This window comes from Pararge aegeria, chromosome 3 (assembly GCF_905163445.1).
Source record: "Pararge aegeria chromosome 3, ilParAegt1.1, whole genome shotgun sequence".
Taxonomy (NCBI): domain Eukaryota; kingdom Metazoa; phylum Arthropoda; class Insecta; order Lepidoptera; family Nymphalidae; genus Pararge; species Pararge aegeria.
This window is the reverse complement of record NC_053182.1, coordinates 10,614,052-10,640,352: the sequence shown is the minus strand read 5'-3', so window position 1 is coordinate 10,640,352 and position 26,301 is coordinate 10,614,052. Positions and strand designations below refer to the sequence as shown.

The 26,301-nt window shown below is 36.6% G+C and overlaps 1 protein-coding gene across 6 annotated transcripts in view; it reads left to right on the top strand.

Annotated features, from left to right (window-relative positions):
* LOC120636011 (tensin-1) overlaps positions 1–26,301 on the top strand; it is a 169,885-nt gene that overhangs the window by 133,975 nt on the left and 9,609 nt on the right. For 4 of the 6 annotated variants that reach the window (XM_039907244.1, XM_039907235.1, XM_039907263.1 and 1 more), the window contains 7 exons: positions 1,251–1,418; positions 2,213–2,400; positions 3,299–3,448; positions 5,265–5,428; positions 5,756–5,974; positions 8,348–8,536; positions 20,326–20,929. In XM_039907244.1, coding sequence (XP_039763178.1) covers positions 1,251–1,418; positions 2,213–2,400; positions 3,299–3,448; positions 5,265–5,428; positions 5,756–5,974; positions 8,348–8,536; positions 20,326–20,929 — 1,682 coding nt within the window. The remainder of the gene's footprint in view (positions 1–1,250; positions 1,419–2,212; positions 2,401–3,298; positions 3,449–5,264; positions 5,429–5,755; positions 5,975–8,347; positions 8,537–20,325; positions 20,930–26,301) is intronic. The other 2 variants (XM_039907254.1, XM_039907280.1) reach the window with 1 other exon arrangement.

Here is a 26,301-nt window from a genome sequence, read left to right as displayed (position 1 = left end):
GCGATTGTAGTCTAGAAATCATTCTTAGTGATAAATTGACATGCATTTTATAGAATACGGGAACAACCGTTAACGTTACCTTTAATTTTTTTTACTGCTTTACCGATCGTATAGGATAATAATATCCTGCAACGTAAGATGTAGGATAACAATTGATTAGCCTGCTTATGTGAGATTTTCTACCTAAGTTTAGTTAAACTTCACTGGAAAACTTTAATTGTCAATAGATGTCGCTATTTCGATTCAATATAAATTGTAGTACTTTCATAAAATCCAATAAGTAAACGTGAGTTGAAAATTTTACACTATGCCCTCAGATCGGACAAGCCAAACTGATATAAAATATTGATATTTATACGCTGTATATCACGATTAAATATCTTCCTACGACGTTATGAACGTTAGGTAGCAAAAGTTTAAAATAAATTGTATTCCTCGCGATCTCCTAGGCGATTCTTAACTTTTCCTGCCTAACTTGAGAAATATATGCGTTGACTTTACTTAATTGTGTCTACTTTTGTTGAAATTTTTCCAATTAAAGAAAAAGATCAACTTACGTTTCGTCCGAGACAAATTTCTTCAAACTGGCCTAGCGAGCTGTAGCTCCCTAGATTAAATCCACGAGCAATGCCTATTGCCAATGATAATATAGGCTCTGAAACGTGGTCGCTTACTTTACTGGCCTCATATGTTAAGCTCTCAATTAGTGTCGAAGTATCGTAACGTGTATCACGTAATCCGTATGGACATCCGTACAGGAATCAGCGTTACTGACATAGCCAACGAACTGTGAAGCTGAAGCAATGTGTTCAAAGCTCAGGAGACCGATATCGATTGTGATCTCAATATTCTGCAGCCTTAGTATAAGATTGGCTCGCTCGCAATAGAGGCGTCGTTTTCGAACTCTTTACATTGAAGATAAAATGGGCCTTATTTTACAGGCTTTGAAGTCCCAAATTCCGTAATTCTGATTTGTATTTCACAAATGCTTTGCCAAAAGCCCTAACTTAAGAAATGCAGGCAAATTACAGCTTAATAAACTAAGGGTTAAGATCCATTTTACTCTTATGTTCAAGTGATTCAATACAGGAAAACAACTCCTCGATTACGAGCGAGCAAATCTTGTACTAAGGGTACTTAAATGGCAAGCCTTTCGATATTGGCGTTTTGTCATAGAATTTTCATCTTATTGTAAAGTTACAATAAGCATTCCTCTTTTCGACATGAGACATTATTTGCATCGTTTTCAGGGAGGAGCTCGATCAATTAGTTACCCCGGGCCTGGGGGTCCCGGCTCCCGACTAGACCTTTGCTATGTGGCTGAACGCATGCTAGCATTACATCTGCCAGACAGGGACGCGCATGCAGAGGCCCAAGCCGCTCATATGCTAAACAACAAACATGGAGAACATTATATGGTCAGTATAAATCTATCCTATCCACACTCAGCAGTTCATTCATCAGAACATCACCTGTCTTATACTGGGCTGACTTCTAGTGAAATAAGGAACCACGAGTTTGTTTAAGTATTCCACCAATATTTTCATTACAAAAAACTTAAATTTGTTCACTTATGTACAATGGACAACCTTCTGTCATTAAAGCTTAACTAAACAGCCCATATTAAAGAAGATATATGTATTAAAGGTTCGCATAGCCAATCAATTCTGAATCTTGTATAAGCCCGTTAATGCGTTTATAAAATGCAAAATGGATCAGACTCGGCAATTGATGTCAGTTGCCATCGCATTCTAATTCCGAACACATTTCATCATAGATCAACTGACCCCATAAAATTATATTATATTCCTGGAATTGGGATATCTACGCTTTCTTTGGTCTATTTATTGCATGTTTGACTTTATATCACAAGGTCCTGGGTAAGATAACCGTGTCGGGCATATATAGGCATTGCGATTTTTTGTCATGGTCAAAATATTATTGCATTAGCTATTGAGATTCTCTGTTAAGAATTTTTGTGCCAGCCCAAAATTATGTAATTGGTGCTATCCACACCCGTGCCTCGGAGAGTTATTATGTCTATTGTGATAATAATGAGATCTATAACGCGCTTTTCTTTGCGAGGTTAAGCAAAGGCCTCACCTTCTAAAGGTGAGTCACTTATAAGCTCCGGTAATGAAAAATGATGATCATTTTGCTAACAACAATGGTAACGTTACCTAAAATATTATGAGTGTATTTTTTATTCTAGGTGTTTGAAGTGAGTGGGGGTGATGGAAATAGTGATGGCCATGCTGCAAGGAACATATTCGGGCGCGCAAGATCTCTTGGCTGGCCCGGAGACCTTGCACCGCCGCTCGAGCGTCTTTGTGCTGCCTGCAAACACATCGAGAGTTGGCTCGCTGCAAATCCAAAGAACGTCGCCATACTCTTAGCATGGTAAATAATTGATTAATTAATTTCCACTACTTGTTTAAATTTGTTTAAGTAATCTACAATAATTGACTTGAAATCACATTCACTCATGCATGAAAATGTATATGTTTAGTAGACGGACTTGACGTTTTCAAAGTGCTTATAAGCTGGGCCTACTTGAAGTAAATGAATTTAGAATTTTTGTGAATATTTTGACTTGTTTTAATATTTTCTAGGCCCATTTCCACTAACATTTGCCATAGTAATCCATTACCCAATTTTCCCAATTACCCGATCGGGTCTACGTATTTTTTTATGTCAACCTCATGCAGTGATTCCTTTAAAAGTTGTGGAACAAAAGTTTTTCATTTAATGAATACTGTATTTGAAAACATCTTATGCAGAAAACATTTCAGTGCATGTCATGATTATGGTCGCAAACATGCCTCATAATAAAAAAGGCGACGAACTGCCGGCTTTAATTAGTAATAGTGCTTTTTGAGATTGTGTCAGACATTGTAAATGATCATTGCATTTTTAATTAGCTAAACCATCGTATAAGGATAGGGGGTTTGAAATTTGGGGTTTTAATTAGTGTATACATAATCTTTTAGACAATACAGCGTTACTTTGCGGAAGACCACGATATAAAATGAACATTAAGCTCGATTTTCTGTAATCCGCACTAACCACACCAATCTGCACAGTGCAAATTATATTGTGGTCTTCTGCAGATTTGCCTGCTTTTCGTGGATTATAGCAAATTAAGCTTAATTTTAATTTAGTTAAGATCATTATGCCTATAACGGTTTTTTGATTTTATTGTCATTTTCGTTTAAGTGCAATCGCAGTTAGGTACCTACTAAGGCACCTATCGGGGAGAGAAAATAGGTGAACTAAGCTGTCATTATTTTTTTCACAGGGGCAATCGTGAAAGACTTGGAGTCCTGGTAGCGGCGTACATGCACTATTCGGCAATATGTGGCGCTCCCGAACACGCTCTCGATCGGTATGCGATGCGACGATATCTCGACGATCGGGTTCCCATGTTTCAACTGCCTTCCAATAAACGGTAATATTACATTTTTAGGATTGTCATCTCAAGCCACAGAATTCATTAGTCATTAGGAACTAAGTTTGATCTCCTGCAAGAAACCTGTTTTCTAGACAGTCCCCATAATTTTCTCAAGGCCGTGTAAAGTCTACCAATCTGCTGCATAAAGAAAGATGACGGAGATATGGAGAGGGAGCGCAGGGCTCTTGCTGTGAGAGCTAACATGATAGCACGCAGATTCGCTCGCTGCACTGATGACGTGAAGGTGACCTTGTTTAAAACATTTTGCCAATGTTTTTACACGTGTCAGCTGTGGACAAGGTTTACCAAGCGAAGTTACAACGCGCTAAGGATACAATTTAATAACGCTTTTCGCATCCTAATGCAGCTGCCTCATTCCTGTAGTGCTAAATCAATGTTTGCTGCAGAGAGGATTTCTTTGCCTGTCTCAGAACAAGGACGGCTTCCTTCTGGGAAAGACTTAGACGCACCACCAATACCATCCTTTGCACTTTAAATGAGGACTTTAAAAATCCGTTTGTCAAGTCGGTTCGGTAATTCTTTTTTTTTTGACATCTGCATTAGCTTTATTTAGTATTATGTTAGCATTTAAGCATACACGAAACCAATAAGCTCATATCAAGTATTCGTCACTTCGTACAGTACAATTAGAAATCGAATTGCGGGATACAATCATACTAAATCAAGATGTACGTTAAGAAAGCACATCAATCTATTAACTACCTACTATGTAATTTTATCGTGATCAGTAATTCAATTGAATAGCAGAAGAATCATTAAAAAATATCTTTATAGTAGTTAAAGATCCTTTAAAGTTTAACGAGTAAAAAGTTCTAAACCACCTCCGACTAATCAGTATTCTGGTCGATGCTTCTCCGGTCCTCCTAATGAGGTGGCGGTTCCAACATGACTTATATGTCATAATGTGGAGTATATGCCCTTTTATACCCGCAAATATTCCCAATATGGTTATGCTGATGCTTATTCCCACAATATTGAAATATATACGGACTGTGTATCCTTTGTGTCCTGGACTTGTACTTTATTTATTGTCATCCAGATACGAACATATTACGAAAGTTCATACTAAAGTTGCCCGTAAGAAACTTGAAAGAAACCATGTGTAACGGTATTTCAAAAGAAATATGTGTTGTTAGTAGGTAGGTAAGAAATCTCTCCATCATAGCATATATAGGTAACATAAATTTTATGATGGTTTAAAGTGTGTATATACCATGGCCTTTTTCATAACTTCCTTCATACTTTTGCCTTAAGCTCGATCTTTGTAGTTGATCTTTATAATAATGTTAATAATATGTTTAGCAGACGCTTTAAAAAAATGAAAAATAAATGTTAGGTAATTGCTTTTTAGAATTTATAAACCTAGGACTCCGAATAGTTGCATTTGTTTTTTCATGCTCTAACGTTTTAAAGGTTGGGTAAAACTGGCAGTACATTGTGACAAAAAAGATAGTCGAAAGAAGCTTAAAAAAATACTAAGAAGTATTAGTCAAAAGTGTGTAATAAAAGTAACGGAATCACATCCGTCTACATTTTTATTAGATAAATGTTATGTCATAAAAATATAACATGATTGCTGCGCCCTCTATGATCTGTAAAACATGTTCAAAGTCAAAGTCAAAGTAAAAATATCTTTATTCAAGTAGGCCCATAGGTGGCACTTTTGATGCGTACATAAGAATTACACGGTAGTATGATGATTGTAAGAGCACCCTGGTCATAGCAATACCATATGAATACTGTAATTATATACTCATATTTTATACTTAAATGAAATTTTCTATTGTTGCAGATACATCGACACGTTTGCCGGATTACTAGCAGGTCAGATAAGAGTGAACGCAGCACCTCTGCAGCTTACGCACGTAAGCGTAGCTGGCTCGCTTGCTGCTACTACAACACCCACCATAGCCTTCCTCAAGATCTACGAGAATTACACCTGCGTCTATACATCTGGTAACCATAATTTTTGCTTGATAATAAAACAACCTAACCTGACTATATACCAATAACGTAATATTATAGTTTTTGTAGTTAGCTAAAAGCGATAAAGCACTATTTAAGATCGAGGTTTCGATCAAAATGTTCCCAAAGATCTTTATTTTCAATCACAAGGTAGTCTTTGATTCCTTTTTGGACCTACTGGTCATTGTAAATTAAATCTGTAAACTGACAATTTAGTTTTTTTCTAAATTAACTGGCGCAAGCAATTCAATTTAATAAAACTTATGGTGCGTGTAACCAAACGTATGTACTTGTTTAAAACCAAAATATTTTATCCAGGACTATACATGGTAAACGGCGGTGGCTGGACGGTGGGAGTGGGACGGCTGGCACTGCGGGGTGACGTGCTTGTCCGCGCGTACAGGCGACCTGCGCATGCGAATCCACACGCGCATACACCTCAACGCCATCTAGTATTCGCCTGTCAGTTCCACACCTGCGCCGTCGCGGACCACACCCTCTCCTTTACTAAGCAGCAACTTGACCACGCTGTGCATGGTAATTCCCTAACTTGCCCATTACCTTCCCCTGTACTCAGTTACCTTTCTGACAATCTCTATAAAAAACATTGCGTTATATAAAATAATCATTATTACCTTTTTTACAATGGCGACCGGTTAACAAGATGTTGGAAAAGTCACTGAATCAGGCAGCAGATTACATGCTCGGAACATTTCTTACAAACAATTAACAAGTTAAAGCGGTGATAGCCTAGTGATTACCCACTTCGGTTAGTGGCTTCGGGCCCCGGCACACACCACTGACTTTTTGGAGTAAGGTGCGTTTTAAGTATCACTTAAACGGCGAAGGAAAACATCGTGAGAGCCTGCATGTCTGAGAGTTCTCCATATTGTTCGCAACCGCGGCGTGTGAAGTCTACCAATCCGTGGTGGACGACCTAAACCCTTCTCATTCTGAGAAGATACTCGTGCCTTGTAGTGGATCGGTTATGGGTTGATCATGACTGATGATGAATTAGTTAGTACCGTAGATAACCATTGAAGGATCAGAACACTAGAGAATAGTAAATATACTGTTTTTACCTATACCTACTTAATACCTTATATATTTACTGTGACTAGAGTACCACTAAATTCGCTTTGGCTGATAAAAAAAAACAAAATTTCGGTTGAAGCTGAGTAGAATCCGCCACAATCGGCAGAGATATGTGGGTCGCATATCCAGATTACCTAGAAAATTCCCAGGGAGATCTTGCAGCTTTGATTAAACATTAAAATATATCAGTAAAGAAATAGTATGCTTTTCTCCGAAAACTAGTTCTTTATAATTACGTAAAACACAACAAGAATAAAACAGTAATACCCATGTGCTTAGAACTTCAGCCTCCTTTTCGGGGAGGACCGAGTTCGATCCCAGGCGCGAACCCCAAACCTTGCGGTATTATGTGCGTGTTGAGCAATAAATAATCCATCGCGGAGAAGGAAAACATTGTGAGCAAACCTGCATGCCTGAGAGTTCTCCATAATGTTTTCTAAGGCGTGTGAAGTTTACCAATCTGCCAGCGTATCAGCACATTAATCTTTTGAACTTGTTTAAGGGTACTTCTTCATACTCTTAATCTAATTAATCTATCTAAATCTAAGCTCCTTTTCAGGTTTAAAAAAAAAAAAATATCATTATAATTTGCACTATGCAGGTACATTTTCTCAGCTTATTGCGTTACTTACTAAAAAAAATCACATATCTTATTAGGAATTGCACCAAACGACCCCACATATTAGAATGTTGATGCATTTACTTTTATAGACATATTGGATAGAAGCAGGCGTTACTTTGCGGAAATCCATGATATATTATTAAAATTAAGATTAATTTGCTATAATCCGCGAAAGTCAGGAGAAATGTTGACTTTACAATGACTCTGAATGAATGAGGTCTTAACAATTATTCATTGTAAAGTCAACATCTCCTGAGGATGCTCCGGTTTCGGAGCGAAACGTGCGTAGAGGGTATATTGCCGAAGATCTGTTTGGTGTGGAGTATAAGGATTGAAGAAATTATAAATTACACCGCACAGATTCTCCTGCTTTTCACGGATTATAGCATATTAAGCTTAATTTTGATAATTTTATAGACATGATTAATTTTAGAAATGTTTTTATGAACTCAGCTCCTTTTTACGGTAATGTGGATTTTATCTCGAGTTTACATCAAAACTTCAAAGGCGTGAACAATGACGTGCGACTGATCTAAGTGAGCGCTGTGGTCTTATGAGTTGGTCACGGGTTCGCAACCCGGCAGCGGAAACTTGAATAATTATAATTTCAAATTCTTCTCTAGTCTGGTTGAAAGGTTTCGGTCGAGGCTTGTACCCTTCCGAGGTCGATCCGCCAAGTGATTAAGCGTTCCACGTATGGGAACCGATGAGGGGTATGCAGTGGCGTGCACTGGGTTTCTTACCAGGGTATGCATACAGTAGGAAAATTGCATAGAACGGGAAAAAAATCCCCTCCAATACGATTTATATAAAATAATTTGGGTATGCAGTGCTTTTGTGCATGCATGAAGTGCACGCCACTGGGGATATGTGTTATTTTTTTTTATTCCACAACTCACATAGTAAATTACTATGCAGTCTAAGATGGTAGCGGGCTTACTTGTAAGGGAGTATGGTAGTCATAGCGCTAATCGGTTTCAACGCGACATTGCACCGGAAAAGTAAATCGCTTAGCGCCACGCCTGTCGGTAGGTTGGCAACTGCCGTAGCCCCAGCAGGATAAAACACCATCATCTTAGATTGTATTATGCTAGCAGATGAGATTGCAGTCAAGGATGCACTCACTTGCAGTGGATTGAATGAAACCAAAATTTAAGATTAGGTACGGGTGTTTACTTAACTGAAAATAAAAGATTTTTCAGATCCATCGTTCCCGAATGACGGCGCTGTAGAACTAGTGTTCGCGAGGGGTGAGGGTTCAAGCGGCGCCGCGCCAGCTCCAACGCCCGCAGCGCCGTTACGCGCCGCACCTGACGCGCTCGCACGAGCCGACTCGCTAGAACACCTCCGCCCGCTCTCTACACTCACTGATGATGAACCTGGTAAGTCAACCATCGCTATCACTACATAGAGTGAAAAACAGTCCATTCTAGCAGCAGTAGAGCTTTTTTTGACGGAGCTCGTCTGGGGAAGTACTACCAGCTTGCTTAATCCTGCTGTGCTCCGTCAAAAAAAGTCACTTTTGTTTATTTATTGTATGAAAAAGTGACGTTTGACAGCAGTGATTGCATGATTTACGATTGTCGCATTGCTGTCGCGAGATACGTAATCACCCTGCCGGACTGAAGGCGTGGTTACCTGTGTACTTACAGGCATATGAGGCGTAACACCAGCAGTAAGCATTAAGCATTAGGTTGATGGAAACGGCACTTTGTAGGACGTGTTGTATTTGTACTTACGATAAGCTGATCCACCTTTTGTTGCGTCAATTATTTAAGTATATAAAATAAATTGTTATAGCCGCTGGCAAGTAGGTACAAGGGGGTGTATTTGCATTCTCGTTTCACGCTAGATATAATCGTTTTCCTTTTATTATTTGAGTTTGAACTGCATCGGACGCTATGATAGGGAAATTTTATAAAAGCATAATTCAAGTACTGCCGTGTATATTATCTTCATTATATTCTTTCAACTATGTTATTGGTTTGTGTATTGTGATTTGATTTAACCATTAGCCGTATAAAAGGCCCTGGTAAGAAGTCTGCCGGTGCCCCTGATTTGGGTGTACCAACATTCATGTCTTAGCTAATTTAAATAAATAAATATAACCCAAAATAAACTATTTAAAACTAAATAAAATCTAAAACGTCTTCGAAACCACCGCATAAATAAAATAATATAATAAATAAATTTAATTGTAATATAATAAAAGAAATACCATCAAAAGGGAATCAACACAGCACTACTATGACTTGAAAGAATAATTTATAAGTTTCAGTACAACTGAATTTTCCTTCACAATATTAATGTCTGTAGATCCGTTTATACAGAAAAATACCTACTGAACGAATATTTATATATATATAATAATATTATTCCAGTTTTAACGAAAAGTTGTTAAAAAACTGAATCGGTTAATTGATTAACCACATACACGAATCTGAAATCATAAACAACTTATAGGTATGCATCGTCAAAAGAAATAAGGCGAATAATAATAATATATTTATTTTCTTTGTTGCCCTTTTTATTAAAAAACATATTATAATTCATGGAATCCATTAATACTGATACCTAAGTACCTATACTTTTCACTAAGTGCTGGTGTTTCTGGGAACTGATTAAATCTTTATAACAGTCAATATTACTTACCTACTTACGTTTATATCGTAATATGTTTAGTTTCTCGTTTAAAGTAAAGCTATTAGAGTATCCACAAATTATTATTCAAAATATGAGGTATTTTGTAGCATTTACTATATATAGGTTGGCGGTAGTAAAGCTCAATTTTATTAGCTTCACATCCGTTATTTGCTGTTTATTTTTGTTGGGGTGCGAGTCGTTGAACGTATGGCACTGCAAGAGCCCATGTGCTAGCAATTGGTACGTAATATGTTTCGTCACTTAATTGCTGAGAAAATAGGAATTTCAAAATTATTTCTTTACTATTTAAATAGATTCCATTTTAATAAAAGAAAATCCAAAGTAAAATTATTTATTGTAATTCATTAATTGAGGTCAAATTGTATACATCTAACGTGCCGATAAGTAACTGGAAATATAATAATTAACTAAGGGTTCATACCCACATATCAGTCATGCAGCTGTCAAGTCATCGATCAGTAACGTCAAAGCGATAGTTCCATACAAGTTGTAACATACACGTTAGTTATTGATGTTGCAAACTCACCATCTTTAGCCTGTTAATGTTCCACTACTGGTACCTTCATAAGAGAGAGAGGTAGAGATGTACGGTGAAAATCCCCGAAGATAGATAAAAAGATAAAGTCTTTGTCAAAGATTGCACCAAATTATAGAACAAGAACAAAAATGCAAGGTGGTGTTTTAAAAAACAAATCACAAAGGTGTTTTTTGCCGCTTTAGCCGATCTTCTCCAGACAACCCGCAACTGAAGAATCAAGTTAGGGAAAACGGGATAGTGCAATAGTTCAAATGTGTAATGACTGGCATTACATACAATAAAATTTTACATACTAGCAATTGAAAGCAAATAGCTAACAATTTTTTAACCTGACCTAGGATTTAAACCCAAAATCTCATGATCCGCAATTAAATATACTATTAGTAATTATTAGACGTTACTGATGTGTGAGAATGAACCTTAGTTAAATGATAAAATAAAACTTGTGGTTGTGTGCTGCGACATATTATAGGCAAATAGGTTTTTTTTTATCAAATGTTTTATGTATTCACTAAAGTCTTGCCTTAAAAGCGATATGTAAATGGTGCGACCTACATATGAATTAGTTAAAAAGCATGGTGATATGTCATTATTAGTTGACAAAGCAGTTAGCGGTGTCGGTGAGGCGGTCTGTCGCTGCAGGTGCGAAGCTATTTTAGTTTATGTCCGCCCGCCCGACCGCACCGCCCGCCCAGTCTCACGCGCGACACAACCGGCGGGACACGAGTTCTATCAGTGCCAACAGTTTAACGAACTCAAAACATCGTTTTTAACACACTATCAAAAGCAATCTAAACATTTAAATATAAAACAATATGTATAACTAAATAAAATTTCGTGTTTATACGCATTATCTGCGAAATCGACCATAAACCAGTTCTTATCTACAGGTAGCTCAGAGGTAAGTAAAACATTAATAACTTGTTGCGGAACCATTGCATCGTTTGATGTTTGCCAAATATAATAAGTATATAGGTTTGTAGCGAGTTTTAATTAAGGAGAACAGTTTTAGATTTATTTCAATTCAGTTGTTGGTAAGTACCGAATTGATTCTGTCGAAAATAAACGAGCGGTCGTGTTAGAGTTGAAAGACGTAACGAAATTAGTTACAATTATTTGTTCTCCGTGACAATAGTATTAGGGATGGTGAGCGGACTATGTGTCAAAATGTCAATGTTCAGTCAGAAATCAGATCACGATACGTTCCGCTGTGGAGCCTCTTAAACGACCACCATAGCAGATCATTGATGAACGACCGGACACCCGTCACAGTCGGGCCCCCGATGTCCCATTCGTCACACGACACACTCCAACTTGATTAAAATCGAAATACACCGGGTCATACCCACACTGATGATCGCATTAACTAGAGCATTTCACCGATTGAAGCGTAACTGATGTACGTAATTCTTCAAGGCCTATGGGTGTTTATGGATTAATTTAACCCATTATCGCTGATTAACTTATATGCTTCCTAGCAGCATACAAATGCAATCAATTATTTGCTTAAAGCAAATTCAATTATTTACTTAAAGCCTATTTTTTAACCAACTTTCTTCAAAAACGAGGTGGTTATCAAAACGGATATTTTTTAATTTATTTTTTATTGTTCGGGGTTAACTCCATAATGCAAAGACAGATTTACAACCTATTTTTTTTAATTCAAAAGAAGTTGGTTCCAAAATGTTCCCTTTAAATTTCATATAGATCTGATGAAAAGTTTCGAAGACAGACAAACGAAACTTTTAAACAATTGTAGCATATCAACAGAGATTACTGCTATACAAAAATATGAATTGTTTACGCAAGCACACAACAGAACATCACGTCTGTAACTTAGCAAAGGTTACGCAGCTGTATTAAGTATATCGTACATTTTATATCAAACTAGCGTACCCAGCCCGCTTCGCCGGGCTAGATTTTGCTTTATTTTATTTAAACAATAAACTTACATCATTACATTTTTAATTTAAGTCTCATAATATATTAAATCATTTATTTCTCTCCGTATCCATTCTCTTCTATTCTCTTCTCGAGCGGGTGAAGATCATTATCTACACCCATGTACACCCAACAATAGAATGTCATCATAGTAAATAAAAGCTGTATTTGACAGTTTGACAGTTCAAAAATAGGAATTTTCCGATCGTTACCAAACTTTACAGGATTACTCGCCAGGTCAATCCAGAGAGTCCCTGAAAGTTTCATTGAAATCGCTCCAGCCGTTTCAGAGCCTATACGGAACATACCCACACACTTTCTCTTTTATATATATAGATTAAGTAGTATTTGCATATTTTCAACTCTTGATTTATACACAAATGGTTTTACTTTTGAGTTGGTTTACATTTATTACAGAAGTAGTTTTTTTTAATCGTTGAACTTAACTTTTCTTATTCCTTTTCAAATAAACATTATTATGCACTGCTATGGATCACTGGTTCTTATCCATATGTTTACTTGTTTAATTTTTGTCACTTCTATGGGTCTAAGGTAAATATAACGAGTTAGTAAATGCAATAGGAGTATATTTTAGTATCGTCATTTTATCAGCGTTATCTTGAAGACAGTTTATTTTCCTTTCAAAATACTAAGTGTAAAAATATGAACCGCTATTGCAGGTCAATTCATTATATACTACTCGAATTTAATTCATAATTTTAGTTATATATTAAAGAGAACATAGCAACAATTAACATTGCAAACCGCTGGTGGATCCATACCCGACGACCAATATTTCAAGTGTTTCAGAAGTTTAGCTACTTAATGTAAAGCAAATAAAAACAATAAATATATATTTTTTTATCAACTGAGTGCCTTTAACTTCAACAAGACAAATTCGACATTTACTTATGAAATAACACTAGCAGTACATCAATGGAAAATAATGATAAACTGTAATTATGTAATGCTACAACCGGTCTTTTACGAATAACCATAAAGTGAGTAATACAGGACTAATATAGACTTTACTTTTCATTGAAGCTTACCGATTTGAGCAGTCAATTACTTCGATGCAATAATATTGCACGCGCTGATGTTTATAAACTAAAAGTATATAAAGATGTGCAATTCGTTATTAGTCGTTGTACAAGTTATATAAAGTTTATATTATATATTTATTTAAAGACATGTGTAAGCTAAAAAAACACTTTAGTTTCATAGCAACATTTGTGCATCTGGTGACCGGTCTAACGGGTTGAATGATTGATATGAGCAATGACTGCCCTAAATACAGGTAAGTGAAAATAATCAGATTATAAGTAGGTGCACTCACAACCCGATAATATGTTTTGTTTCGTGGGGGCTCGCTTTGATGACATTGTTATTTAATTTGCTGCAGCATCTATTAATGAGGTTAGGTAGAATACGAATGAATAAAAAGTTATATTTTTTTTTTATCATCTTGTGCACTAAAATGTTTATTTATTGAAAAAAAAACCACGTTAATATAAAATGGAAATCTAAGAATTTATGAAAAAGTTAAACATAAAAACATTGATCGTTTTTAATAAACATCTGCAATATATTTCTACATAGGAAACCCTGAAACGTTATTCAGCTATTTGAGTCCCTTTATGTTTTACTGTCAATGCCTGCTACCTCTACTAGATGCAGATATCTACCAACTACTACTAGATGCAGATATCTACCAATGAAACCACCTAACCTTTAAACTTAAAGTAAAAAAGTATTGAAAATATCAAACCACTAAATTTGCAAAAAAATGCACATAATTTTCAAAATGACGTTTACACAAATCGTAAGTTGGGATCCATACATTTTGAAGATATGCTAAAAATTATACTTTGCCAAAAAGGAAAGACCCAAACCTGTTTCGGACTCAGCCCAACGAAAATAAAGCGATATGGGATATTCGAGTAATAAAACAGAGCTTAGAGTTTCGTAGAAACATAAGGTGGATCGGCTCGATGACATCATTGGAAGTCGTCACGAACGCACGCTCACCTTCGGATGGTGTAACTCCGGTATTTTGTTAAAATCTTTATGTCCATTACAATGTATCACGCAGCCTCATACATAACTTCTGCGAAAAGTCTAAGGTTGAGGCCGAATTTTAAATAATGTATAAATTATACAGTTCAAAAGCATCTTACTTGTAGGGGTGTCGTTTTTGGCATTTCGTCTATACAATACAAAAACAAACAAGAAAAATCAGTTACATAAGTACTCTCTCTTATACGCTTACAGATATGTAAGACATCCTCTGAGGGTCACACTGTTCCGTCAGAAGTTCACACTGGATGAACATAGGTCACGACCACCATTTCGACCCATGCATCGCTGTGATACAGAACCCAATTTAAAGCAAGTGTTGGGGCCTGATCTTATATCAAGAACTTTATTTTTTATCGACATTTTCTCCTCGTGCATAAATAAAAGTGATAGATATAAGATTGCTTAAGAAGGTAGAGAGGTGTCCGAAGTTTGAAAGCCGAATTTTGCCCTTGACCCTTCCAGCATGTCTTGATTAGCATGTTCAGACGCCAGGACAGGTTAATATCGATAATATCGTGATAATAATGCTTACCAAAGAGTAGTTTTTAGATCAACGTGATAACTGCTCTGTACAATCTAAGCTCTTAAAGATTAATGTATAATCAAAGGAGAGTCATTTCTACTTAGATTAGAAAACAATTTTAAACAAAGGAATACTGTGATTAAATAAGTCCTAACAATTCACCATTTACCGCTTCTATAAATTTATTTGCAACCTTTTTAATGTAACCGTTTCAACCAACCAGCTAAATATCCCAGATTTTTGTTACATAATCATAACGTTGAAAGTCATGCTACTGACCAGGGCGGCATAAGTGATCCGAATATCACGGTCACGTTAATTTTCATTAGTTAACTAAAAGAGCGTTTCATCAATTAACTATCATGACCTATGGCTTCATCATTAATTACAGTCCGCAGTACTAAGTATAATTTTTAACACAGCGGGAGACTTTTAAGCTTCATTAATCCTTTTTTATATTTTGCTAAGTGCAGCTACACCTAATATCTGTAGATCTCATTAAGTAGGTTGATTGCTTAAAAAACAAGTTTCAAAGCACTCCACTCAATGGAACCAGTTGTATCTAAGGGGGATTAATTATTCATTAAGAAATACATGAAATCAAAAGATTTGTCAGCAAAAGTGTTTTCAACGACGTTTTAAGAGCCAAAAGGAGGTCGAAATATTGCGAACCGATTTTGATTTTTTTATTTGGTCAGTCACTACAAATTTCCGGTACCATCCTATTATACTTTATGATTTAATATTTGTGTTTATCATCCGTAAGTGGTTCACAACACAATGAAGTCAATTCCGTTTAAAAAAAAAATGTTCATAATTTTTTAAGATTTCCAAACAAAGCGTTTCCAATTAAAAGTAAATGGTGCACAGAAATTGGCAGGTCGAGCGTTACGCATCCTCTTCCTGCAGCGCCCGCCGCGCCGGTTATTTCGTAACAGTAACCACCGTCTAGCCTATTGGTTATTTTTGTTGACAACACAGAAATAACTGCATCTTCCTTAACACCACCCGACGCCGACACGTTGATAACTTTATGCTTACTGCGTTATTGACAGCTTCACATATCATTACTTTTCGCATCACCAGATGTTTTCACTTATTTGTACTAAGGCTGCTTGATAGAGATTCATCTTCAGCCATTATTCTTAGTAACCACCGTCTAGCCTATTCGTTATTTTTTGACATCACAGAAATAACTGCATCTTCCTTAACATCACTCAACGCCGACACGTTGATAACTTTGTGCTAACTGCATTATTGACAGCTTCACATATCATTACTTTTCGCATCACCAGATGTTTTCACTTTTTTGTACTAAGGCGGCTTTATAGAGATTCATCTTCAGTCTTCTTAATAGCCACCGTCTAGTCTATTGGATTTTTTTTGACATCACAGACATAATTGCATCTACCTTAACATCACTTGACGCTGACTCGTTGATATCTTTATGCTATCTATATTTTATTGCATCTTCGTTTCTGATTTGCACCGCAAGGATCTGCAGTGCCCTTCCAGCTTCCCCAGTACCTACAATATGTGTAAATAACATTCACAACTTTAACTTTCATTGTTGACAATTTCACATATCCTTACTTTTCGCAACACTAGATGTTTTCAATTGTTTTGCCTGAATAATTTCGCTTGAGTTAATTTTGTTATCATTAATCTATGTAACATACTGCAGAAATCCAAGAGATACTTTATCTATACCTTTGTGTAAAGTGCAATAAAATCAAAGTATTCATTAGGAAGGTACTTTGTGAGATCAGCGATATCTACAAAATTGGGGCGTAGTCTTTCACATTGCATATTCATTCAAAATTCAAAATTCAAAATTCATTTATTTCAAGTAGGTCTAATACAAGCACTTTTGAAACGTCAAGTCTGTCCGTGTGTAGTGACTCTACCACCGGTTCGGAAGGCAGATTCTACCAAGAAGAAGCCGGCAAGAAACTCAGCAGTTGCTCTTTTCCAACATCAAAAATTTACATTTTATATTTTAACATTCATTTTTCTATCTTGTGAGAGATGAAAGCGGAGCCGGATGCTTCCAAGCAACCTAGTCATTAAGAAACTCATCAATTGTATAATAACCTCGCTGCAATAAATGTACATTAAAAGTACTTAGTATACAATTTTTGATTAATTTATCTTATTAATAAGGTTGCTTGGAAACAGTCTGCTCCGTTCTCATACAAAACGTTGATACTGAAAAAGAGCAGACTGAATTTCTCGCCAGCTTTCTCTCAGTAGAATCTACCTTCTGAACCGGTGGTAGTAGAACGTAATAGACAGACTAGACTTTTAAAAGTACAAAGTCGTTCTAGTAGCACTTCCTGGTCCAACAGCTTCCGGCAAGCAAACCTCGCTATCAAAGAACATAATATATTCGTTTGCTTACAAGACGTCTTCAGACATCTTACTGTCTGACAATGTTGTTATTTTTGTTAAATTATATAGGCAACTACAACATCACTGGCGCCAGTCGGCCTGACGTTGAAAACTTTACGCTAATTGCGTTATTGACAACTTTAAATTTAGAAGTTCAGTTTCGAAATACAAGATGGCAATCCCATTTTGTATTCACGCGGGAAAAGTACGATAATATGTTTTGAGAGTAATGTCGAGTGGTCAATATTTTAGGGGTTATGGCTTCACATCAATAACTGGAATTCCTATCTACCAATGCTATCATAGTAGCTATACCTACTTACTTCCCTACCTAAGTACCACCCAGAACAGATTTTCCACTTGGTCAGCGTAAAGGACTAAGGCTTTTCTCATTTTGGGAGGTGACCAGTTCCCTGCAGGAAGCTGGTAATGATGACCAAGAAAAAGGAGTTTGGAATTCTTCACTACGATTTAGACATTTACTATGCAAATAAGTCAACTTACTTCGCGTGACGAAGTCGCTCTACCTTATTTGCATACACATTTACTTTTATGTCAGTTAAATACGACATGTAATTACTTGTTTTGACTTAATATAAGACGATGCAGGTTTTTAACATGAGGTGATTAATAAGGTGGATTTAGTTTTAGGCATAGTGAATTATTGAGGTAAGTTCCGAAATTGTAAGTAAGAAAAATCTTAGGAATCTGTTCAGTTCAGCAAAGACTTCTCTGTCTGAATGTCCTGTCAGAATAAGTTCAGCTCTTCCAAAAATCAGTTCGTAAAGCTAATAATATCAAACACGTGCTATGCTAGCGTTCAAGCAATCGTAATATGAATTGAATAAGAGGCAGTTATTTACATATCGCATACGTACACTGTAATGTATATGAAGATTATATGAATAGATTTCACTAACAAAGGCTTACATGCCATGTAGTAAGGACATTTCCTTGTTGGTAGCAATCACCTTGATCCATAAACCCGTGAATGGAATCCTCAGTAAAACTGTTTGACAACACGAGGTTGCGTAGACATCATTTTGACAAGATATAAAGAGTTTCTGAGACCTACTTATTCTATAAAGTTGTTCGTTTTATTTTTAGTTAGCAGCCATATAGAGAAATTCGTTAATTACAACCACTTAACGTAAAATACTCATAATTTGAAACTAAGTTTTTTTAAACACGGGTTAGGTGCGAGTTTTCCGTTTCTCAAAAGGGATTTGAAGACCCATATGCATCTATGAGGAACAATTCCTTTATTTATCAAAATTTAGCAAGATTATGTGTCGAAATTAGTAGGTAGCGCAGTGACCCTAAAACATAAATTTATTGTTTAAAACAACTATGTACAGTCTTGATGAATATATAACATTCTTTATTTGATCTGAAATATGAAAATAATAAATAGACCAATAAAATAGTGTCACTATCTCTTTCTCGCCGATTTAATATGCACTTTAATCAATAACGAATGACATCTCACCACTGGATTACAGTAGATAAATAAATCCATGTTATCATCGATCCGAGATTATATTATGAGTATGTTTACTCTAACTGCGATTTCCTTCGCAAAAATGTATGTACACAAACGAAGAATTTTTGAGGTTAATTGATACCTTACCTTATTACTAAATGAGATTTCATCCAGGTTTCTATAAATAAAGTTGATTCCCTTATAAAACGTAGCACACAAAGTGCCCGGAATTTGTTCTTTAGGTACATCATCATCTAATTTTTATAACTTGGAACGATAATTAATGAATATGCTTAAAGTAAACCACCTTTGCCTTACTTGTATTAACTGCTACAACTATTTATGAATATATTAACTATATATTAGATTTTTTATCTTACTTGCCACTGAGTTGTGCTTCAAATTATTGTGCAAATCGACTTACACTTCCTAGCTCCTACCTACACGCTATTTTCAAGTATACCGTTGATACAATTAATCTATTATTTAATGTCTTGTCTACACCTATTATTCTAAATATAGGCAGGTATAAAATGTAAATATTGACAACTATTGCCCGGCATTAAGACGATTAGGTTATCTACATTTTTTAAGTTACGTTTATTATAGTTGTGCTCGCTGAATAACAAGGGCTGTGTAGGCAGGTATAAAATGTAAATATTGACAACTATTGCCCGGCATTAAGACGATTAGGTTATCTACATTTTTTAAGTTACGTTTATTATAGTTGTGCTCGCTGAATAACAAGGGCTGTGTGTGACATTCCGTGGGACAACGGTGACGACCGGGATACGGGTAACGGGAAGCGAACTTAGTCCTTTTAAGGATGTTGTCCGGCTCTCCAGCCGCCCGTAACTGCGTATCTACGGCTACTCAATGCTAGCGATAAACAGTTAATGAATACTACATTTACTAGCAAGTAATTCACACTCACATGTGCTACAACAACGTGGACACTGTGTTCCGGGTTGTTTTGTTAATTTAATAGTGCCAGTCAAATCCAATTTATTCACCACTCGTAATCAATCATTCGCAGAGCTTTATATGGTATGTGTATCTTTATTTGGTCACTGAATATTCTCTGTAGAGCTCTATATTGGTATAGAGCTTACATTGTAAGCTGTATAACACTGCCGTGCTACTAAAAAAATGGACTTTAGACATTTTGCTGAAATAAGTTTTAAACTTGCCTATTGCAGATGCCGATCTGCAATAGGTAAGAGACTCAGTTTTAGCAAAATTAAAAATGGTCACCTTTTCATTAGCACGGCAGAATATTGGTAAATATTGTGAAAACTTCTTTAGGCGATTTGAGAACTTTTTGGGTGAACATAACGAACTCATGTCATCGTCACCGAACGCTTTTCATGCTATATTTTTGTTCACCCAAAAATTGCATATACTTTTTGGGTGAACAAAAAGCGTGTGTATATATACTTACATATGTACATAGATTCAGTTTTTCTTTAACCGACAGTCCCCGACCCCAAAGACTGCCCCGTATGTTTTTATTGTATGTGGAACTTGGTAAGAGGTGGTATTTTGGTCACAGGTGACAACAACGGCAGCGCAGAGGGCTCGGGATCGGGCGGGGAGGCGGGCGAGGGAGCGGAGGCCGCGCATACATTCGGACCTCTCGACGGGTCCATCTACGCGACGGTAGTGCGTGCGGGCGGCGGGCCCTCGTCTCCGCTCAGCGCTTCAATGGACTCAGGCATCTCGTCAGCGGGGCGCCGCGCCGCCCCCAGTCCGCCGGATGAGCTGGACGCGCTGCTGGGAGACATGCTCCGCACCGTGAGCGCGCTGCCCGACCCGCCTGTATCGGCTCAACAGTCGCACGCCGACCGCGCTCCTGACATACCGTACCACGCGCGCGCAGACTCCGCGCCCTTCACCTACGGCGCGCCCGGCCTCCGCCCCGGCATGCTGCGCGCTTCCAACCGCCTCGCCAGCCCTGAGCTGGTCAGGCGGGCCCTGGGCAGCGACCGCAGCTATCGAGGCATTGAAGACGACGACGATGAGCGTACCGTAACTCCAGAGCCATCCCCGCGGACTCCGCTATCACCGCGCACTTTACGAAAGCTCACACATGACGACGTCACCACTACTACCGTCACAACTGTTCCTCAACCATCTTCGCCTCTACACAATGGAAGGTTAGTACTTTTTTTTTATTAAAAAACTTTTCAGCTATACTATAAATAATATTAAAATTATTTCGAATAGTAAGTTTGGTATTAATATGTGAAAGATTTGTTAAAGTCGCATTATTGCCTAAATCAACGAATTTCAAGAATTAGCCGTTAATTTATTCACCTAACGTTAAAGCAATGAACCTAACCAGTTTTTACCTCAAAATATATTCGGAATTCATCTTGCAAAATCAGTACAACTTTACCCCATGGTAATATTCGTACAACTGTAACTTATCCCACAAATGCGCCTCCTCAAGGACTGAGGGAAGGACTGACGACTGTCTGTATCATATAAACAGGAGTCCATAGTGGATTGTGTTAATTGGTAATGTGGTAATTATATTAGTAAATATATTCAGGTCAAACCAAAAATAGTGTAGCTTTTTCGGATTATGGATGATGACACTGTAACGGTTAATTAGTACCACTAACAAAAACAACCGTTACACTCTCATCGAAGGATAGGGCATAGTTCAAGCCCTAGGGGAGACTAGGGGCCTCAGTTTATGGTAAATTGGATTAATTGATTAGTTTGACATGAGCCAAACTAATAAACTTTGGTGTAAAGCCGCGACCAGATATTGTCAGAAAACTGGAACTCGTTTGATTACTTTTCGTTGAATCGAAATGCAATATACAAAACGCTAGGCAACATTAAATAACTGTGGTATAATAAAAAGAAGGGGATTTTGGTGGGAAATATAAACATGTGTTTCTGAGTTGTAGGCGTGGAGGCCACGCGCCTGCCGCCTACAACAAGCCTGCACTGTTTATACTTAAAACCTCAATAAGAGACGGTATTTTTAGCGAAACCAATAAATCTACTTATCAACACAAGGTTAAACATAACATTAAATATTCAGAGTGGAAAACCGAACGAAGTAACAAATGCGATTATATGAAATGTAGGTGAACGTTGCAGATAAAGTTTCGCGTAAATATCTAGATTTACATTTCAAGTAGTGAAGTTTCGCCATACTACTCGGTTTTGGTCCTGCCACGCGTATACGTATCTGCAGCACTCTACATTACCGGTCAGTTTCAAATTCCGCCTATCTTCTACAAGTTTAATGTAATTTATTTTTACGCATACGAAATTTAAAGTAACTTTATACTTCACAATATGCCTTCACAATATTTGTAGAGATTTGAATGGAACTTTCCGCACGGCGCCGCACCATTGTTCACCAAATTCCCCGAAATAATTAGGAACTATGCTTGCACGCTATGCGGGTTTGACACCACAACAAGAACCTCAGTTGGTGCTGACTTTATCTTACTAGCTGTTGCCACTGTTCTGTGTCTGCGCTTATTACGGTTTTTTACAAATGTTTTTCCATGATGAACCGTTTGTTTTCCATGGATATAAAGTTGCCCATGTTACTCTCCGTCTTTTAATTAGGACGTGAAGGTAGGACAAACAAACACAATTTCGCTTCTATAATATTAGTTAGTTCGACAGAATTTTCACACATTTCCGTCTAATGAATGGCGAAATTGACTTCACCAATTGTAATTTCCTAGACGTAAAGGTTTTAATGCCAGAAAATCAAATCCTCATTAAGATGCGTAAGCTAAGAGTTACTTTTATGGTCAGAATGAGCGCCAATATTTGACTCGGCGAAGTTGCTCCATTGTTGCCCCGTAATGTGTATCGAGCTTGACACACGAAGCAATAACGTCGTGGACGTTCGCTTAATTTATTTAGCCGCGTTCCGCTCGACCCACTTCACTGTCAATGAAGAAGGGTAATGAAATATCCCATAACCAATCTAGGCTATTACGGCACCCGCGAGTCACTGATCTTACTAATATACTTGTATGCAGTGGCGTTTATATAGAGAAAATCTCAGATACGAGTAATACATCCTTATTACTCGATTATGGGTAGGCTTTTTATAACACTTACAAAAAGTTGAATTTATCTCTTTCGCTCTCTCATTCTTAATCCTCTCGTAAGACACTTTTGTCTATGCACATAACTTATTCTTGTAGCTATATGTAAGTTATTAAACACAGAAAAAAACCTTCATATGCTGATTCGGTCGGAAAACATAAAATTCCTTTTATTTATCTGACCTTATCGACGTGTCGACACATTATTTTTATTATATTTTTATGACTTCACTTTTTAATTATTGCTACAAAACGAGGATACGATTTTAAATTCGACTTCTAAAGTAAGATAATATTATTTTATTATTATAAATATTGTGAAAGTCAAAGTCAAAGTCAAGCAAAACGGGTAATGGATGAATCCGCTTTATATGTAAAACTTCTCAATAAAAAGTATAAAACAAATGTTTTACCATGTAGGTATTCGAGTACTTATTGTATAAAAACAATAAAACAATATATAAAATTAATAAAACAATAAATATCGCCTAAGTAGGAGCTATTCCCTTAAAAATTGGAAACTTGGATTGCACTAATATATAATCTAGGAGGCACTCCCTACTTAAAGCCCGCAATACCGTAAAAAGCCTTGCCCCACACAAAAAAAAAAAAAATTTCTTCGAAACTGTCCAATTTACTTGAATTCAAAACTCTGTAAATAAGTAGACAGAATTTTTTACAACATGGGTCATTGGTACCCATAAATTCTTAATAAGGATTTCATTGATGTAATCGATATAATGAGATCTAATGACCGCACTTACGAGTAGATCCCGCTACAGGGAAACAAAGACGCAGTCTTAGCCCCGTTGCGGTAATAACAGTAATTTGCTCCTTGTTCTGTTGACACGCATGATTATAATACATTATCTGTTCTGCAACACCGCGGGCGGTCCCGTTTTCTCGGTATGATAAACTTTTTCGACGTCAACTTTTATTAACGCTTATGCTGGATATGCATTTAAATAACGTTTTGAGTAATCTTGACAATATTTAGTAAAGTTTTTCTAGTGTTGGAATTTTAATTTCTTGTAACCTCTGACCTCTAGAATGAGTTTTTTACTTTATTTCTGTTAGCTAAGTTATTTTAAAAGTATATTATGGAAATTTAATATTTTTGTCCATAATTATTATTACTGATAAACACTTTAATATTATTACGCAATAGTGTGATCCAACTTAGCAGATTTTTGGCTTGTTTATTTAATTCCAATCGACTTAAGTCGGAACATATAACATTCGGAAGTTGAATTAATTGTCGGCTTTTGAAAAATCCTCAGAAAAACTTCCATGTAATTATAATTAAATAAACGCGGAAACTTTAGTATAATAAACTAAATCTGGTGGTAGTCATAACAAACTGACAGACTAGCTAGACGTTAATAAATGGACCTTTGAATAAAAAAATTTAATTTAAAATTGCCCTTATTCGTAAACATCTTTAATCTAATGTAGACAATTATTGCAAAAGGCATCTAGAAAGTAATTCTGTCACGCTCTTTTATCTCGACACGTACAACACTAGTCACTTGGGCATAATTTGAAACACAATACGTGTACCAATTGTTCTATTTTCGAGACATAGCCAATTCCATTTAAAGAATATAGCGTTTTATTGTTATCACAAGTTGTTATTCAATTAACACCCACGGGATGTTTACCGATCAAATCCCACGCAGCGATCCTACCTGGAACCTTGTGATAGTGTTGTCAAATACGTGGACATTTTAAATATACTATCGGTATCCTCAACCATTATTGCTTAATATTGCTGGCTCTCCCATAGAAAAAGTTAAGAGCTTAGTCCCACAGCACTACGCTACGAGAAGCAGTGATACCCAGTGGATAAGGCTTCGGCTTTCCTGTCGTGAAGAGTTTGAGCTCCGGCACGCACCACTGACTTTCCGGAGTTGCGTATTTAATTTAAGCATTTTAAATATCACTTGCTTTAAACGTTGAAGGAAAACATCGTGAGGAAACCTGCATGCCTGATAGTTCTCCATATCGAGCGGCACGCACCACTGACTTTCCGGAGTTGCGTTTTTAATTTAAGCATTTTAAATATCACTTGCTTTAAACGTTGAAGGAAAACATCGTGAGGAAACCTGCATGCCTGATTGTTCTCCATAAAGTTTTCAAGGGCGTGTGAAGTCTACCAATCCGCACTTGACCAGTGTGGTGGACTAAGGCCTTCTCATTCCCCTTCTCATTCTGAGAGGAGACCCGTACCCTGTAGTGGGCCGGTAATGGGTTGATGATGACGATGATGTTGATGACGTTTTATTTTCATCTCTATCGTGATCAAAAAGCAAAATTGATGTATATCGTTAAGTACTTACTTAGTTGTTCATCTTTATTATAATTAATACCCTTTATTTGCACACAAAGAAAAACAAAGACTGAAGCAGAAAACGTAAGGCGGCCTATCGGTATAACTTGGTAGCGATCACTTAATTTCTCTTATTACTTACTTAAGTGATTGGCATGTAGCTAAACTTATCGCATTTATCCAGCGATCGTGATTTCAGGAAAGTTATCTTGGTTTGAACCGAATACTTACTTCCATAGTAAAGCAACAACGGGAAATACAGATATTATTTAAGTACGGAAATATTTTCAACAGAGTTGCGATGCGATGGATGATTATAATAGAAATGACAGGCACTGCACTTCCCATACTAAAAAATCAATATACTAATAAACGTCAAAATAAAGGATTTTATTTTGACGTTTATTAATTTCAAATTCCGCGCTAAATGACAGGTGGGTCTACACAAAAGTTTTCGTCCGATGATCCTTTGTTAAGCAGGATATCATTTTATCTCAGCATTATCTTCACTAATCTCTAAACATTTAAAAGTTATGTTTATGTTTTTAGTTCCTATCTTTATAACATCTCAATCTTAGGTCAGAACATAATGTAAAAAAGCATATAAAAGATGTTACTTTGTCATTTAACTATAAAAATTTACTTCATTTAAATATAAGTTATGCCTCAATGAAGCTTCAGCTTCCAGCGGAATCACTTTTTCGTGTTCATTTACGTTAGAAAAAGTATTTTCATTGAAAGGGCGAAAGAGAAGTGCTCAATGATACTTCTTTTATTAAAAAATGTGTTTCGACAAAATGCGAGAAATACGGCATGCAAAACAAATACGTTACCATCGTTTTTGGATGACTGTGCGGTGTGTGAAAACTTTTAAGATCTACCAGTTACACCTACGCGCTACTCTACCGATCATTAAAATGTTTAAAAGCTTATCTATAAAATTTTAATTTAAAGAACAAAAAACTTTATACCTACGTTTTATTTGAATAAAAGCGTATGTATTTATGTCAACTAAGTAGGTAGCATATTACGCAATTAATAACGAAGCTATCGGGTATTCTGCCTTACATGACCAGGTAGTCAATGAGGCACGCATTTTCGCTATTTG